Raw genomic sequence first — 18,817 nt, 5'->3', positions numbered from 1 at the left:
GTAACCCAGGCTATCTCTGCACCATGCACTAGTCGCACCTAATTCTTAGCACATAATACTCCGTTGCATTATCTGCATTATACAACATTATCCTTCTTGTATTTCACTTACATTCATGAAAACATTTTGTTGTTCTGTAGATTGGTGAACTGCTGAGCACTACACACCCTGCAAACAAAGCAAGCTTGACACTCTTTTGCCCTGAAGAAGGATATTGGAGGAATTCAAATCTAGAAAGACACAACCTTCAAGACTTTATAAACATCAAATTTAATTCTGCTTCAATCTTGCCTGAAATGGAAGGACTGTCCGAATTTACAGAGTACCTGTCAGAATCTGTAGAGATACCTTCATCTTTTGACATTTTAGAGCCACCAACCTCTGGAGGTTTCCTGAAGCTCTCAAAGCCCTGCTGTTATATTTTCCCAGGTGGCAGAGGAGATTCTGCCTTGTTTGCAGTGAATGGCTTCAATATGCTTATTAATGGTGGATCCGACAGGAAGTCCTGCTTCTGGAAACTCATCAGACATTTAGACAGAGTAGATTCTATCTTGCTCACTCACATTGGTGACGACAACCTGCCCGGTATCAATAGCATGCTGCAAAGGAAAATGGCAGAGCTGGAAGAGGAACAATCTCAAGGTTCCACCACCAACAGTGACTGGATGAAAAACCTTATATCTCCAGACCTCGGAGTTGTGTTTCTCAATGTGCCAGATAATCTGAAAAACTCTGAGCCCAACTTTAGGGTAAGGCGCAGCATTGAAGAAGCTAGCTTTACACTTCAATATTTAAATAAACTGTCAATGAAACCAGAGCCACTCTTCTGCAGTGTAGGGAACACAATCGACCCCATTATTTTATTTCAAAAGATGGGTGTAGGAAAACTTGAGATGTATGTGCTCAACCCAGTGAAAAGTAGCAAAGAAACTCAGTATTTTATGCAGCAGTGGTCAGGCAGCAATAAAGATAAAGCTGGTATGGTGCTACCTAATGGTGAAGAAGTTGACATTCCTGTTAACTATTTAACGTCCATTTCATCTTTGATTGTATGGCATCCGGCTAACCCTTCTGAAAAAATAGTGAGAGCTCTGTTTCCAGGAAACACAACCCAATACCAAATTCTTGAAGGACTCGAGAAACTCAAACATTTAGATTTTCTGAAGCAGCCGGTGATAACACAGAAAGACTTGAGTGATAATAGCGCAAGCCCAGCATTGAAACAAGCAAAGATGAAACAAAGAGCAGAAAGCAAAGAAAGTTTGAAAATGTCAACTAAAACCACTTCCAACAAGACAGGCAAAAAGGAATCTAAGGAAGAATCACCGGAAGCATTAAAAATTGAGCAAGTTCAGAAAGTGGAGAGCAAAGAAAAGGTCATAGCGAAAAAGACACCAAAAACCAGTGCCAAGCCTGTGCCAGAGAAAAATGTAGCAAGCAAAGAAGAGCCAATTATTAAATCAGAAGCTGTAGAAAAACAAAAAGCAGATGTCAAGCCTAAAGTTGTTAAGGACAAACCAGTGAAAAAAGAAGTAAAAGCAAAATCTGACGATGTAAAAGAAGAGAAAGAAAAAACAAAGAAAGATGCTCCCAAAAAGGAAGAGAAAACACCCATTAAAAAGGAAGAAAAGCCTAAAAAAGAGGCGAAGAAAGAAGTGAAAAAAGAAGAGAAAAAGGAGTTAAAGAAAGATGTCAAGAAAGAAACCCCTCAGAAAGAAGTCAAAAAAGAAGACCATAAAGAAGCTAAAAAAGAGGACAAAGAAAAGAAAGAAGATAAGGAGACCAAAAAAGAAGTGAAGAAACCTTCCAAGGAGACAAAGAAAGCATCCGGTCCACTATCTGAGTCCAAGAAACCTGCTGTGAAATCTAAAGTGCAGAAGAAAGATGAGCTTGTGAAAAAAGAATCTGTAACTTCAATCAAAACAAAGGAAAAGAATAAAGTAACCAAGAAAGAAACCAAAGTTACTGAGAAAAAGACTTTGGCAGCTGTGGGAGCAGTTGCCACCACCGCAGCTGTATCTGCTGCAGCAGCAGCTTCTGTCCCTGCTATGGTTGCAGCTACTGGGAACATAGCAGATCTTGTGGCCGAAAGATCTCTAATGTCATCACCAGAAGATTTAACAAAAGATTTTGAAAACCTCCAAGATGAAGAAGGGGTATTAAATAATGAATTGAAGCCCCAGCTACAGACCTTGGCACCTAGTGACAAAGCTGATATAATACAGAGTGAACCCTATGTCATAAAGAAAGACAATACTAGCAGTGAAGAGCCTGCAGACTCTCCAGATGAAGGAATAACAACTACAGAAGGTGAATGTGAGCAGACACCAGAAGAACTGGAGCCAGCAGAGAAACACAGGACAGATGAAAATGAAAAGTTCGAGGATGAAGGGACTGGGCTTGAAGAGTCATCTGAGGCTGGTGACTATGAAGAAAAGGCAGAGATAGAAGAAGTTGAGGAACAACTTGAAGATATGGAAGAAAGAACATCACTGAGCCTGGGAGACCAACCAGTCATTGAAGTTGCTGAAGCTGACGAAACTGAAGAGGAAGCAGACATTGATGCTTATGAGCATGTGAAAGGTAAACATGACAGTCATGAAGACATTGCCAATTCAGATGTAGCGGACGAACAAGCTGAGGAGTTTGATGAAAATGCTGAAAAAGGAGAAACTGAAGAGACAGAAGAGGAGGTGGATGAGGACAAAACAGATGATGCCAAAGAGGATGAGCAGGAAACAGAAAAACTAGAGGTTGAAGAGGATTATGCTACTGTTGTGAAAGAAAAATCTGAGTTTACCAGTGACACTGAAGATAAATATGTATTTTCTACTACACCATCTAGGACATCTGAACCTGAGTCACCAGCTGTAGAGCCAGATGTCTATATTCATGACGAGACTTTACCTGGAGGTTCTGAAAGTGAGGCAACAGTTTCTGATGAAGAAAATAGAGAAGATCAGCCTGAAGAATTTACTGCTACTTCTGGCTTTACCCATTCTACTATTGAAATATCCAGTGAGCCAACTCCAATGGATGATATGTCAACTCCTAGGGATGTGATGAGTGATGAAACAAACAATGAGGAAAGTGAATCTCCTTCTCAAGAATATGTCAACATTTCTAAATACGAGGCTAATCTGTATTCCAAGGCATATGACAGAACCAGAGTTTCACCATTACCTGATGCTTTAAATGGTTTGTCTGATGGGTCAAAAACAGATGCAACGGAAGGTAAGGATTACAACGCTTCAGCTTCTACTATCTCACCCCCTTCTTCATTAGAGGAAGACAGATTTAGCAAATCGTCTCTGCGAGAAACATACACATATGGAAACATTGAATTAAAAGCTTCTACAAAACTAGACATAAAGGACGACTTTGAGTTTGATGACAAACATAGTCCCAGTAAGAGTCCAGCACCCCCTTCACCAATAGCTAAAACACCTTTAAGTGAACGTAGTGTTAACTTTGACCTGACACCTAATGAAATTAAAACATCAGAGCTTGGAGTTCATCCACCATTGCCAGATGAAGTTCATGAAGTAGCAGTGCGATGTCCTAGCCCTGATGACAAAACTTTGGAAGTTGCATCTCCTTCACTGTCTGTTGCTGGAAGTGCTGGTCACACACCCTATCATCAGTCACCAACTGATGAGAAATCTGCCAATCTTGCCTCAGGAACAATAGCAAAGACTTCTATTCCAGTTGTGTTTGAGTTTTGTGACATCATAGAAAAGAGTGAGAGTCCCAGGATAAGTCCTATGGATGAGCCAGTTCCAGACTCTGAATCTCCAATAGAGAAAGTTTTATCACCATTACGAAGTCCACCCTTGATAGGGTCAGAACTATCATATGAAATGTTTTTGAGCACTAATGTCAAGTCACCAATTAAACATAGTGAAAATACTTTTGAAAGAAATACTGATGAAGAACATTCTCCTGCTAAGATTAGTCCACTATCCGAAGTTTTATCTGATGATATCGCCCACAGACATGATGAAAGGAGCAATGAGCTTTCAGCAAATAAAGCTTTCAGTGCTGAAGCAACAATGGTCGATTTTGATACTAAAATGATGCCATCTAATGTACTAGTTGGAGAAAAGCTTGCAGAAGATTTTTCTCCCACTCAGATTAACACTAACCCTTTTATTTTATTTAAAGAGGACACAAAGATGTCAATTTCGGAAGGTACTGCATCTGATAAATCTGCCACTCCCATAGATGAAGTTGTTGCAGAGGACACATATTCCCACATGGAAGGTGTTGCCTCCATTTCCACAGCATCTGTTGCCACTAGTTCATTCCCGGAACCAACCACTGATGACGTATCTCCTTCTCTGCACGCTGAAGTTGGATCACCTCATTCAACAGAAGTTGATGACTCCCTGTCAGTATCTGTTGTTCAGACACCGACAATATTTCAGGAAACAGAAATCTCACCTTCAAGAGAAGAATGCCCACGACCAATGTCTATTTCTCCACCAGATTTCTCCCCTAGAATTGGGAAGTCTACAACACCACTACAAGAGCAGAGATCACCTGAGCAGTCCACCATGGAGTTCAGTCAGGAATCACCAGAGCAATCTTTTGCAATGGATTTTAGTAGACAATCTCCAGAGCACCCTGCAGTAGCCTCAAGTATGCTCCATATATCAGAGAATGGACCAACTGAAGTGGAGTACAGCCCATCTGATGGTCATGATTCTTTTTTTGGCAATAAGATGTCGCCTCTGGAAAATGGATATTATGCTGCAGGAAAAGACCATGGGAAGCCAACCGCAGAATCTCATGTAGAAGCTTCCCCATCCACTTCTTCTGCCCACACACCTTCACAAGTTTCTTCTCCTCTGAAGGAGGAAGAGTCCCTGACAGATGTGATTCAATATACAGATATGCCACTCTACTCTCCACCAATTTTAGAACAAATGCAGTTCATGGAAGAAAATTTTTCCCCTGAAACAGATGTTTCTCCATTAACTCCAACAGCATCCTCACTGAGGAAGTCACCTGGTATGTTAGATACTCCATCAGCAATTAAGGAGCCTGCCAGTGTTTGCCGATCACCTTCACCATCCTTGCAAGTTTCGTCAGGTGTTTGCCGCTCACCCTCACCATCCTTCCAAGTTTCGTCAGGTGAACCATTTAGCTTTCAGACCAGAGCCTCACATGCAACAATGAAAGAACCATCCATTATGCATAGCACCAACCCCTTTGTCTATGCAGCAAACCACAGTGACAGGGACCAAAGCACTGTCATGTGTGATGCCTATAGCTATTCCAGTGAAGCAAATGATAGATTCATTGTAGCTGACAAGACGTCTTTTGCGGAAACCAGGCAAGATGTTGACCTGTGTCTTGTTTCTGCTTGCGAATATAAACACCCAAAAACAGAACTATCACCTTCTTTTATTAACCCAAATCCTCTAGAATGGTTTGCAAGTGAGGAACACTCTCAAGAACAAGAAAAGCCATTAACTCAACTTGGAGGAGGGCAGCCACCTTCAGGAGGAAAACAGAAAGCCAGACAGTGCGATGAAACTCCTCCAACATCAGTCAGTGAATCTGCCCCATCTCAGACTGACTCTGATGTTCCTCCAGAGACTGAAGAATGTCCATCCATAACAGCAGATGCAAACATAGACTCTGAAGATGAATCTGAGACCATACCTACTGATAAAACTGTAACATATAAACAAATGGACCCTCCTCCAATTCCAATGCAAGACCCAAGCCCTTCCTTACGGCACCCAGACGTCTCAATGATGGACCCAGAGGCTCTACCTGTTGAGCAGAATTTAGGCAAACCTATGAAGAAGGACATAAAAGAAAAGACAAAAACCAAGAAAGTAGGCACCAAGACCAAATCATCTTCCCCGGGTAGAAAAAGTGAAAGCAAATCAAAGTCATCATCTGCTTCACCGAAACCTGGACCAATCAAGGAAACTTTAGAGAAGGCTTCAAAGACTGTTTCTCCCAAGAAGAAAGATTCTGTAGACAAGGGACCAAAAGGAGGCTTGAACTCAGATGTCAAATCTTCAAGAGTTGACGAGAAAGATAAAGAGACTAAGAATGCTACAAATACAACTACCACAAAATCTGCTAAAATTGGGACTACAGGTGAGCAAATCCACTAACCATGTTTATCTTACCCATTTGCAGCCAAAGGACCATAAATGCATTGCAAATAAATACATTGAACAATTCACTACCAGATGGGGTGCAGATAGCAATAGTCACACAACTGAGAACAACATTTTAATTACGGCATTGTAAACATTATCATGGATAATTTAGTTGTGTTTTTACACATTTGAAATGATTGTAACGCACTGTGTATGCTTTTAGACAAATATAAAATAGGATTCAAGAGGATGGAATACTAAACTCTGAACATTGTAGCTGGAAAGCAGCAAAAATCAAAGAAAAGTGCTATCAAATTAACAATTATGGGGATATATTTATTAAAGCACATTGCCTTCAAAACTGGGGTAGTACCTGCATTAAAAAAACAGCATCAGATTGTTTTATTTTCTTTGATAATGTAATGTTTTCTGCCCCACTCATCCTCTGCCTCAGTGGAAGTTACTTGCTGCAGAATTGAGTTAGAACCAGCACAAAACACAGCACCACATTATTACAGAAAGGGAATCCAATTCCCAGTTGGAGTTTTTCATTTGGTGCAATTATTTTGCAGCGGAGAGACTTTAGTAAATAAACCCCCCAGAATCCTGTTCCCTCAGACCTGAAGATCTGTTTTTGACAAGAAAAGGGAAAGAGGCAACATTTGATACACCCCATTATATTGTATGTATGCATTCTTTAACTCCTCCATACTTCCATTGCCGTCACCCACATCAAGCAGAAGCAAGTACAGTACTGTACCTTGATGCATCCCCTTCAATCATCAATTCAACAGCAAAACCAATATCTTATGCCAATTCATCAGCTTGTGAAGATAAATACTTAATACAGTAGAATAAATTACTGTTGGATATCTGATATTATTTCAACAGTTCACTGTGGGGGTTATTTTCTCTCCCTGGGAGGTAATACATAATTATCACAGAAAAGTGTACTTTTGTTTTATACAGTATTACAGAACTAAGGTGCAGGTTTTGCCAGAGAGCACAATAGAAATGTATGCAAAGCACATTTGTATCTCGAGGGGAAACGCACAGAACTTGTGCACAGCATCCAAGTTGCTTGTTTCCATTAGCAAAGCGAATGACACCGTTTGCAGGAAAACATTTGCCCTTTGATTTACAAACTGGGCCCAGGTTATGAAAATGTTTTTTTATTGGGCAACACTGCAGAACGGTTTAGTACTGCAGGTCACAATAACTTACACATATAGTTACACCAAAAGAAAGAACAATGAGAAGAATTATTAGACACTCATGACCCCCGTATCAAACTCCCAGGACTGCCACTGTGGTGCAAATCACACTATTATTGTTTGTTCTGATTGTGATTGCACCAATTGTGTTTATCTCTCCAAAATTAACAAAATGACCATGCCAAATACTAGAACATCCTATTAAAATATGAGTATCATATTATTCCCCTCTTGTACATTACTTCTGATTGTTCCATATGACCACTCTACAAATTGATCAGAAATTAAAGTTGATGCTAGTAGCGTACCTCCCATCCCCACCTTGTGTCAGAAATGTAGGCGGAAAACCAGTCCTGTATCTGGTGCATCGAAAAACCTTTTGGTAGTAGCCGTTTGTATACTGAGAAAGCAGCTAATTGTGGAAACAGAGCAGGAATCTATATAAAGACAGTGAAAACAACCAATCAATGGCCCATATACTGTACGTGAAGATATATGTGATGTTGTCTGACCATAGGTGAAGGGAGGATGGGGGGAAGTGACGGGAGACCCGCTATGATGTGAGCCGTCCGTCCAACCTTCACGACATCAACCCTACAGGTCCCACCACACATATATACAGTGTCCCACTGGCTTAATGCTTGAAATATAACAGATAATAAAAACTCACGAAAAGGGAAGTCCGTAGAATGATTCCTGAGTAGCGTGCTCCCTGGCGGTGGAATAGCGACAAGCGGGAAATGCCACGAAGGAAAAAGCGGTGCCCAGCAAAAAATGTATTTATTTATTTATAAAATATTTTACCAGGAAGTAATACATTGAGAGTTACCTCTCGTTTTCAAGTATGTCCCATGACATCAGAGGACTTACCTGTACCTACATGTTTGCTCATAGAGCACAATAAATAGTTTTTACTCTCTGAACTTCACGTCCAGCCCTTGCCATTTTTTGCCGGGCACCGCTTTTTCCTTTGTTGCATTTCCCGCTTGTCTCCTGGTGCCAGATATTATCCACAATAATGATTTCTTTTTATTGCAACGCCGTAATGATCCTACAATCTTCATGTGAAAAAAAACCCACACTTTTATTATAACCAAGTGTGCAGTGTTTTCTGTAAAATAGAGTGAAAGGCACAGATTGACTGATTGATTTTGTTTGTTTTCAGGAAGTGGAACCAACAAAACATCTAAATCGGCTGCTGTGCCCCCAGGACCTCCTGTGTATTTGGATTTGGTGTATATACCAAATCACAGCAGTCACAAGAATGTCGATGTGGAGTTTTTCAGAAGAGTCCGGTCTTCTTACTATGTGGTCAGCGGAAATGATGCACCGGCCGGAGAGCCAAGCAGGGGAGTCCTGGAGTCACTTTTAGAAGGCAAAGCTCAGTGGGGAAGCAATATGCAGGTAGGATGTCATCTCTTCATATCTAGTCATGTTTAGCAGGAATATCGCACACGTATCGTTCTCAGTGAAGTTTTATGGTAGAAGGGTACGCATACCCTGCAGTGTGTTCCAAGACTTTGCTGGGTGATTAAATACATATATACTTCACTAAGGGGGTAAATTTTGAACTTGATGGGGATTTTCAGGTCAAAAAAGGTCCAAACAGCAGCTTCAGACAATATGGAATAAGGTATTCAAAAAGAGAAAATTGTAAGTCCCATAGAACAGGACTTACTAGAACTCCAAAATTGGGCACTCAGAAATGGGTACACAAATAGTAAATGTTTATTGAACAAGCATAGAAAGAGGTCAAAACAGACTTACTATAATAAAAACACTAAACAAACCATATAGTGGACCGTCTCCATTAGACATTGTACAGTAAATGGAGGAATGTGCAAATAACAATAAAGTGATACAGAAGCTCCTCTGTGTATAACAAATGATGCAGAACATTCCCATATTGAGCCCTAGTACAACTGACAACACTACCAATGTAAGTAAACCTCACAGTAATCCCATTAATTAGGGAGGGGACAAACACGCCTCTCCCCAAAGAAGGGATATATCCGTGTAGGTAGCTGTAATAGCAATATGGCTCACTAAAGCTAAACATTTCAATATATGTAAATATATAGGCTGCAACCATGTAATTGGAGCAAACCCTGGTGGAATTGCAGCAACATAGAAACAAAATGATCCAATATATACAAAGTATCAACACTGTTCTCAATTGATGTAACAAATCTATCCTAGAACAACGGTGAACATAGAATATAATGCACACGGAACATATGTAGCATTTAAGGGATAGTATAGCAATATGTAAGTAATAAAGTACCTTCTTGATAAATCAGATACTAAGGCACTAAGGACACATAACCAAATCTCTAAAGTGAATGGAAACCTAGAGCTGGCTCTGTAGGTACATCTGTACAGTCCATGCAATGGGTATGAATGAATCTGAGGGCTGCCAGTAATCAGACATAATTTAAACTTCAAGTTCAAGCCCGTGATCTGCTGATAAAGATCGGTGGCGAGCCCAGTGCATGAGTTACCCTATTAACTCCAAACGACATCAGTGGTATACGTCTGGGCCACTCCAATAACATACATGGAATCCCTCAGTGCCGCCTCGCGACATCAGCTGTTCACCGGAGCATTCAGATAACAAACTGCGGAGTCCTTCATGGGAGTCCTTCATAAGCACCTGTTATATGCAGGTGTACTATATGGGTGCTTCAATTATATTGGTAGAAGTGCTCTTTCAGCCCCTTTTGTGTTAATAATATGGAATAAGGACCTGAAACAGCAGTCACAGCCCTTTGTATGTATGGCTGCCAGCTATAAAACATGGATATTATTCATAGATATTGCTACATGAGGCCACATAAATCCCTTCTTCAGAAAGACAGATGTTAACAGAAGCACATACATTTTCAAAAAAGGGGGTGTGAAACCCAAGAAGCCAGTTCTGTAATAGGCTTTTGCTGTAAAAACATAAGTCCCAAAAAGACAAGCTAAATGTATTTCTTTCTTTCTGCAAACTGCCCTTGTTTTGCCACTGTCATTCTGTCATCCTTATCACACGCAACGTTGTGAAATCCTACATGTTTTAGGGGAATGCTTTAATAACATGTTTCTGCAAATTGTACTATATTGCTTTAGTTGGATCCAAACCTTTAACTATTCTGTACTGAAAGCAGCAGGTGCTCCCGATTGTGGGTTATTTAATATTTAGATGAGTCACTACGGGGGTTATTTACTAAAGTCTCTAGGCTGCAAAACGGGACAAAACTAGTGCAGAAAACAGCATCATTTTTATCCCAGAGAAGGATCCCATTGGAAGCAATTCGTATTTTGCACTAGTTTTGTAGCTGGGAAACTGTAGTAAAGCATTGAAAAGCAGGATAAAATAAGGTGCTTGCCAGGGATTGCTGTTCAAAAATGAATTAAACCAAATCAAGAAGATAATATCAGAAACTCCTTTATTTTTAATAATATAAAAAGGGTTTTAAGTGTGGGATCAAGACTTCATCATAGTCTGAATACTGTATATCTCTAAACCCATTTGGTGTGGAACTACTGAATTCCAATGCAATTCTACAATAACTGGAAGGCTCTGCACTCCCACCCCCTCCTTATACCTACAGTATAAGCTTGCAAGGCTCTGCACTCCCACCCCCACCTTATACCTACAGTATAAGCTTGCAAGGCTCTGCACTCCCACCCCCTCCTTATACCTACAGTACAAGCTTGCAAGTCTCTGCACTCCCAACTACTCCATATACCTACAGTACAAGCTTGCAAGTCTCTGCACTCCCACCCCCTCCTTATACCTACAGTACAAGCTTGCAAGGCTCTGCACTCCCACCCTCTCCTTATACCTACAGCACAAGCTTGCAAGGCTCTGCACTCCCATCCCCCTCCATATACCTACAGTACAAGCTTGCAAGGCTCTGCACTCCCACCCCCTCCTTATACCTACAGTACAAGCTTGCAAGCCTCTGCACTCCCACCCTCTCCTTATACCTACAGCACAAGCTTGCAAGGCTCTGCACTCCCATCCCCCTCCATATACCTACAGTACAAGCTTGCAAGGCTCTGCACTCCCACCCCCTCCTTATACCTACAGTACAAGCTTGCAAGGCTCTGCACTCCCACCCTCTCCTTATACCTACAGTACAAGCTTGCAAGGCTCTGCACTCCCATCCCCCTCCTTATACCTACAGTACAAGCTTGCAAGTCTCTGCACTACCACCCTCTCCTTATACCTACAGCACAAGCTTGCAAGGCTCTGCACTCCTACCCTCTCCTTATACCTACAGCACAAGCTTGCAAGGCTCTGCACTCCCATCCCCCTCCTTATACCTACAGTACAAGCTTGCAAGGCTCTGCACTCCCACCCCCTCCTTATACCTACAGTACAAGCTTGCAAGGCTCTGCACTCCCACCCTCTCCTTATACCTACAGTACAAGCTTGCAAGGCTCTGCACCCCCATCCACCTCCTTATACCTACAGTACAAGCTTGCAAGGCTCTGCACTCCCAACTACTCCTTATACCTACAGTACAAGCTTGCAAGGCTCTGCACTCCCAACCCCTCCTTATACCTACAGTACAAGCTTGCAAGGCTCTGCACTCCCACCCCCTCCTTATACCTACAGTACAAGCTTGCAAAGCTCTGCACTCCCAACCCCTCCATATACCTACAGTACAAGCTTGCAAGGCTCTGCACTCCCAAACCCTCCTTTTACCTACAGTACAAGCTTGCAAGGCTCTGCACTCCCAACCCCCTCCTTATACCTACAGTACAAGCTTGCAAGGCCCTGCACTTCCAACCCCTTCTTATACCTACAGTATATATAGCATACTGTATATATATCACTTTCATGGTCCATGCATTTCTGTCGTTATTTTCTAGTGGAAGTATTTACTTCATTTGGCAAAGCATCTGTCTCAGAGAGATCTTGGTAAACAACGAGGAGGAGAAAGCTCTAGATACAGTACATGTGGTGGGAAAGCAGCAGACAGGCAGAAAGGAGACATCTTGGAGCAGGAAGGGAGAGAGCCTTGCACGCTTGTACTGTAGGTATAAGGAGGGGGATGGGAGTGCAGAGCCTTGCAAGCTTGTACTGTAGGTATAAGGAAGGGTGGGAGTGCAGAGCCTTGCAAGCTTGTACTGTAGGTATAAGGAGGGGGATGGGGGTGCAGAGCCTTGCAAGCTTGTACTGTAGGTACTGTATAAGAAGGGGTTTAGGAGTGCAGAGACTTGCAAGCTTGTACTGTAGGTATAAGGAGGGGGTGGGAGTGCAGAGCCTTGCAAGCTTGTACTGTAGGTATAAGGAGGGGTTGTATATATATATAGCAAATGTAAATATTACTGTATGCTCATTTGCATGTCTTAGACAGGTCTGCAACCCCGCCTTTCACCATTATCACCCAGCACACAGCACTTCCACTGCAGCAAGGAATTCTGGGAAATGACATGCAAATGAGCACCCAGTGCCACCTTTTGTCTCAAGCTCACATTACATGAACAACCCTTAAGCCAATGCATGCTGCTTTAAACACAGCTTTTAAACATAGCCTGGGATGAGATGCGATGGTACATTGAATAAAGCAGTCAAGGATAAACTTTAAAACAGTGCATACAGGCATACCCCGCTTTAAGGACACTCACTTTAAGTACACTCACGAGTAAGGACATATCGCCCAATAGGAAAACAGCAGCTCGCGCATGCGCCTGTCAGCACGTCCTGAACAGCAATACCAGCTCCCTACCTGTACCGAAGCTGTGCGCAAGTGAGGAGACTATAAAGCCTGTTACAAATGCATTATTTACATCAGTTATGCACGTATATGAGGCTTGCAGTACATTACATGCATCATTAAGTGGGAAAAAGGTAGTGCTTCACTTTAAGTACATTCTCGCTTTACATACATGCTCCGGTCCCATTGCGTACGTTAATGTGGGGTATGCCTGTATACTGTAGGAATGTTATCTGTGACTGAAACCTAACACCCCTCCTCCCCCTGTGTAGAATGCAATTTATGACTTGAGGTGTTAAATAGTCCCTGAATGTAAGTGTGTGTGTGTGTGTGTGTGTGTGTGTGTGTGTGTGTGTGTGTGTGTGTGTGTGTGTGTGTGTGTGTGTGTGTGTGTGTGTGTGTGTGTGTGTGTGTGTGTGTGTGTGATTGTGTGTGTGTGTGTATACAGCGCTTTACAAAAGGTGTGTGTGGAGTGGGTGTGTGTGGAAATGTAAGAGGCTGTATATATATATAGGCTCCCTAAACTTACTGACTGTTTTCACATTGTAGGTAACACTAATCCCAACCCATGATTCGGAGGTGATGAGAGAATGGTACCAGGACACCCATGAGAAACAGCAAGAGCTCAACATTATGGTTTTAGCGAGCAGCAGCACGGTTGTTATGCAAGATGAATCTTTCCCTGCATGCAAGATTGAACTGTGAAAAAACTCCACCACGCCCTCCTCCCTCCCCCCCCCCCATCACGCTACACAACTCGATTTCCAGAAATGTCACCTACAGATTAAAAATGTCTTATTCAACTGCTGAACTATACAAATGTCCAAGTGCTACCCTGTGTCACGTTGACGGATGTCAATAATATCTTTACTCATCCCTGTGGCAGAGTACAATGTTCCCATCATAGGGCGCAAATCACTGCAATTTCACTTATCCAGGTTTAAAACACATGCTCTTGTATACTGTACTTTAATTTACTTTAGCCCAGGATGGGGACTTTTCTCTTGATGGAAAGACACGGAGAGAGAAGATGGAGAGGAGAAGAATCAGGAAAGTGGAAGATTGTATCACAGTCATAGTAATGATATGTTCCATTGATATGGCGTGTTGTATTCTACTGTGTGCAGCTTTGGTGGCCAACTCGACTCCTCAAGGGCCACCAACAGGTCAGGTTTTAAGGATATCCCTGCGCCACCTGTGCTGAAGCAGGGATATCCCTAATACCTGACCTGTTGAAGGCCTTTGAGGACAGGAGATGGCCACCCCTGGTGTATAGCAACACTTCAGAGGTGTTCATGCAGCCCCCTCTCATGTGCTGTGTTGGTAGCATGGTTTGTTGGTGTGGTCTGCACGACAGCCTCCAAACGGAAGAAGAGAGTGAATGAAACTATGAGGCACCGAGGTTACCTAGAAACAGTGTAAGTGTTTGAGGCTGGGTTTGAATTTGCAGTCTTAACTACAACAACACGCTTCCTCCTTCCAAGGCAGCGTATGCATTGAACATACTGCTACTTATGTAAATGTGCAGGGTTAATTTTGTAATTGTCTTTCGGATCTGGAGGAAAAGAAAGGAGGCACAGCGTCCTCAGCTGTACCATATGTCTAAAGATTCATCTTAACAATTGCTGTTATAGAGCTAACCATGCCAGTTAATGAAACCCGGAGGGGAAAGAAAACATTGCGTCTAAGGCCATTTTCCCGTTTAGGGAATAATTATATGTACGCCGGGCGCCAATCTGACGTTTTCAGCAGAAAATCCCTATTGAAATTAATGAGGATTTTCGACTGAATATGGTCCAATCGCCTGCTCTGGCGTATATTGAATAGGGCCCTAAATGTCCATTCAGTGAACTCTGAAATATCAAGTCCTGCATGCTGCACACATTCTAATTCGCAGTCAGTACACACAAGCAAAATACCAAAGCATTTGGGAGTACATATGGTAGACAATTTGCCTTAGAAAGTGACTTGAATGTACAAAGACACTCAATGCACTTATTTTTTAATGTAAGACAGCAGGTGTACAAAACAACAACAGTATGCAAGATTATAGTTTCAAAAGTGTGTGCATGCATATGAGATCGTAAGAGCTTATCTGGTGGGACACTTCCTGCTTACCTATGAATTATTTCATTTGAACCTTGCATTGATGCACATTGAGAGCTAAATGGATGTTTGTCAGGCATGAGAAATGTAATTGACAATGGCGATGCTTTCTATTGACCTTGCTTTGATCTACCTTTTGTTATGTTATTCGTTGGTTTAAAAAAAAAAATTGGGATCAAATGTACAGCTTTTATTTAACAGTTTACGTTTTGCTTTACAAGAATTACTGTTTCTTAAAAAAATGTGTTTGCTTGCAGCTGTTTTATGATGGGTAGTGATCGTTCCCACCGCCACACATAGATGAGTCAGAGACATGAAACAGTAGATTTGTTTTTAACGCTCTTATTGGCTCAAACTTCTTTTTTTCAACAATTAACAAACTACAAAGTAAAAAAATACATATTTTTGTTAATAGTGGAATATGTGTATCGAACATGTAAACAAAATTCTCCACTCAATGCAGTCTGATTTTGAGATATAAAATAACATTGGATATGATCAAAATTCTTCTTTGTGCTTAAAAGGCAACGTTTTGCTGAAAAATACAACGCTTTCTGTAATATATATTTCAGGTAAACTCTTAGGAAACAGTCAAATGCACTGCCCGCCTATACTGGATTTAGAATTCAGAAATCCACGAAATTAATTATTGTATTTTTTATTTGTTATATTTATTTCAGGAACTTACACATTTTAGTTTAAAATGATTTCTTTTGCACTGTTAGCGTTTATGAATTTGTGTAGTATTCTGGGCTTGTTTGGTCCATTTAATGCTGTGAATTAGCACATACACACGTTTAAAGGTTTGGTATGGGATATGCGTAAACTATTTTTTTTTTTTTTTTTTTTTTAATGAGCAATGATATTTATTGCTTTGCTATTATTGTATGGTTACACATTGTTTTATGTCAAATTGTACAACACAAAGTCCAATATGAATATTTTGTTGGTTTTTGGTTTTTGATACGCGGTAATTTATTACAATTGTGTTCCAGTTTTGTGCCATGGAGAACAGATCACAAGACATGAAACAATGGGAAATTCTCTCTCTGCCTTGTGTTATTTTCCCTTTGTATGAAACTTGAATAAATCTTTAGTAGGTGACTGTACAGTTACTGTACTGCGTTTGTACACCCACTCTCTTTACGTGATATATTTGGCCAAGTACATACAGACCAATGTATGTACACATTGATTTTTCTGACAGAGGACTATTTTAGTTATATAGCCTGCCCATTTTTACTATCATTGTAAAACTATTACACTTCTTGATTTTTGGATTTTATCCGTTGGTCTATAATCCCAAAAGGTGTCCTTTGGTGTTTGCCATGCAGTTTTGAAGAAACATTTGTATTTTTTACTGGTATAGTAAAGTACATTTACTTGTCTTTTCTGTAAATGAAGGCACAGAGAAGATCACGGTGAATCATTTCCAAAGAAGCATGCAACCTGAGAGAAATTATTTTGCTGCTCGAAGTCCCGTGTAGTGAATCGATTGTATAAACATTTGCTCAAGAGCCATCCAACAAACCATGAACCCGAATGTGTCTTTCATTAACAGTACAAGACTGTCAATATATTTACATCTATTAGCAGGCAGAAAACAAATCACTGTACAGGAACTACACTACCATAGAGTGGTTTGTTAATAAAACATGACTTTTCACTTTTGCTTTGCACGGGTGAATTTAGCTATTTAAATAACAAATTGTTATCAATAGGGAAAACAAAGTAAGTAACACTTCAATGCATCTAGCTATGCCTTTTCCCTGTTGTACCTAATCAAGTTACTACCGTATACATGTAAATATTCACTTCAGTAACTATGGCCCATCATAAGACATGCACATATACTGTATGTTCACAACTAGCTTTCCTTATTGACACCAACCAAATGTATGTTATGTTTTGTATGAATACCAACAGATGGGTCATTGCAGGAAATTAATATGTACTGTGTATAGTGTACATTCCTGATGAGTGTAGCTGATTTTATTGCATTTGTAACTACTTAGAAGGGGTATGGCAGTGATACAGAACTCCATTGCTGATGTCACCTGCATTCTCGTATGGATGATTCACAGGTTTTCATCACATGAAAAGGGATCCTACCTTCATGTGATTTTACCTTGGATGTAGATTTACTTGTGGATGCGCTGATTATACAGTCGACTATGATTTAATAAAGTATCTTATTTAGCAGTCTCCAGAACGGCAAAAGATGATGCTTAAATATCACAGCACAGTTACAGGTTAAATAGTTCCGAGAAACAAGAATCAAAAAGGGCAAATAGTTCAATCTCCGCCTCACAATGTTAACCGAAGTGCTCTGTGCTGTAACCATGCTTTCATGTTAATCAATGAAAACACCCTTCTCCACTTTTTAGCACTGAAGAGCCAACTTACTGAAAATGTTGTGCTTTGGCTTTTCTAATTTATTTCTTACAGATGGTAAGCTATGTTTACATATTCAGAGAAACCCAGGGTTGCATATGTCTGGATCTGTTAAGAAAGCTAAGGATCATGTCATGTAAAGTGAAAAAGAAGAAAAAAATGCATAGATTTCCATCTTTCCCTTAGCAGCCAAAGTAATGAAGATGAAAAGGATACAAGTACACGTTTCATAGACTAATAAACTTGTATTCCTGGACATTGTTCACTGCAATCTGTATACAGCAACATGAAACTAGAATATAAATGAATGAAAAATAAATGATAAAAGCTTCTCTGCACTAATATAGCTTCAGGTTCCAATGATAAGGAGCAGCAAATAACATTCACTAAAGACTGGGCTGTGTTATAACAAGAAAACAATAGCAGCAATGAACTTTGCTTAGACACTTTTGCATGCAGCCATCTTCCTTCCAGTCGTTGGAGAGAAACAGTCTTGTTGCTGGCTGAGAAGCTCCTCTCACACTCTCTCGTTCTGAATGGTGTTTGTGTCAGTCTCCAGCTGTGTATGGTATTATGTCTTATAATCCTGCATCACCTCTATTCTATCAAGTCATATCTAATGTAGAACATTAGTTTACAGTGAAGTAATATGTAGTGCTTTTATGATATTTGTGTGCAATACCCCACTTCCACTGAGAATATTTGATGTAAAGGAAACAAACTCAGTTCCACAATAAAATACAAACATAGTAATATTCTCTTGTTGTGTTATTTATATGTGTGTGTGTGTGTGTGTGTGTGTGTGTGTGTGGTTCACTACTTAAACATTGATGCACAGAACTGCTATACTGTATATTGGGCAACAATGGAAAGTAAAATTAATATTTATACCAGCTGTGCTTTAATCTTAATGTTATTTTGTGATTGCTGTTAACCAATTGGAACATATGTGCTATTGTTTCAAATCTATTAAGTACTTTAAGTTTGGTCAATTTTAAATAAATTAATCATTGTTTTTGCTACTTCCAGTATAAATATCGATTAGACACCGTAATTGGAGATCTTTCTGGCTCAATATCTACACGTAAGATACACGTGTTATCAAAAAGTGAAAAGTAGAACAAAAATGATACAAGTCCGATAGCAACCAATATTATTAATAGTTAATGCAGTTCTATCTAACAATATTTATAGCAACTTTTTTAGGGTGGATTTAGATTTTAGGGCAATTAAATTGTAAAGACTGACACTAATAACCAGCATC

At 40.4% G+C, this 18,817-nt stretch overlaps 1 protein-coding gene across 1 annotated transcript in view; it reads left to right on the top strand.

Annotated features, from left to right (window-relative positions):
• MAP1B (microtubule associated protein 1B) overlaps nt 1-18,308 on the top strand; it is a 102,035-nt gene extending 83,727 nt beyond the window's left edge. Inside the window, exons 5-7 of the mRNA XM_075591945.1 lie at nt 141-6,120; nt 8,505-8,743; nt 13,603-18,308. Coding sequence (XP_075448060.1) covers nt 141-6,120; nt 8,505-8,743; nt 13,603-13,758 — 6,375 coding nt within the window. The 3' untranslated portion in view covers nt 13,759-18,308. The remainder of the gene's footprint in view (nt 1-140; nt 6,121-8,504; nt 8,744-13,602) is intronic.
• The last annotated feature ends 509 nt before the right edge of the window (nt 18,309-18,817 follow it).

Source organism: Ascaphus truei, chromosome 1 (assembly GCF_040206685.1).
Source record: "Ascaphus truei isolate aAscTru1 chromosome 1, aAscTru1.hap1, whole genome shotgun sequence".
Lineage (NCBI taxonomy): Eukaryota > Metazoa > Chordata > Amphibia > Anura > Ascaphidae > Ascaphus > Ascaphus truei.
This window is presented reverse-complemented; position numbering and strand designations above follow the sequence as displayed.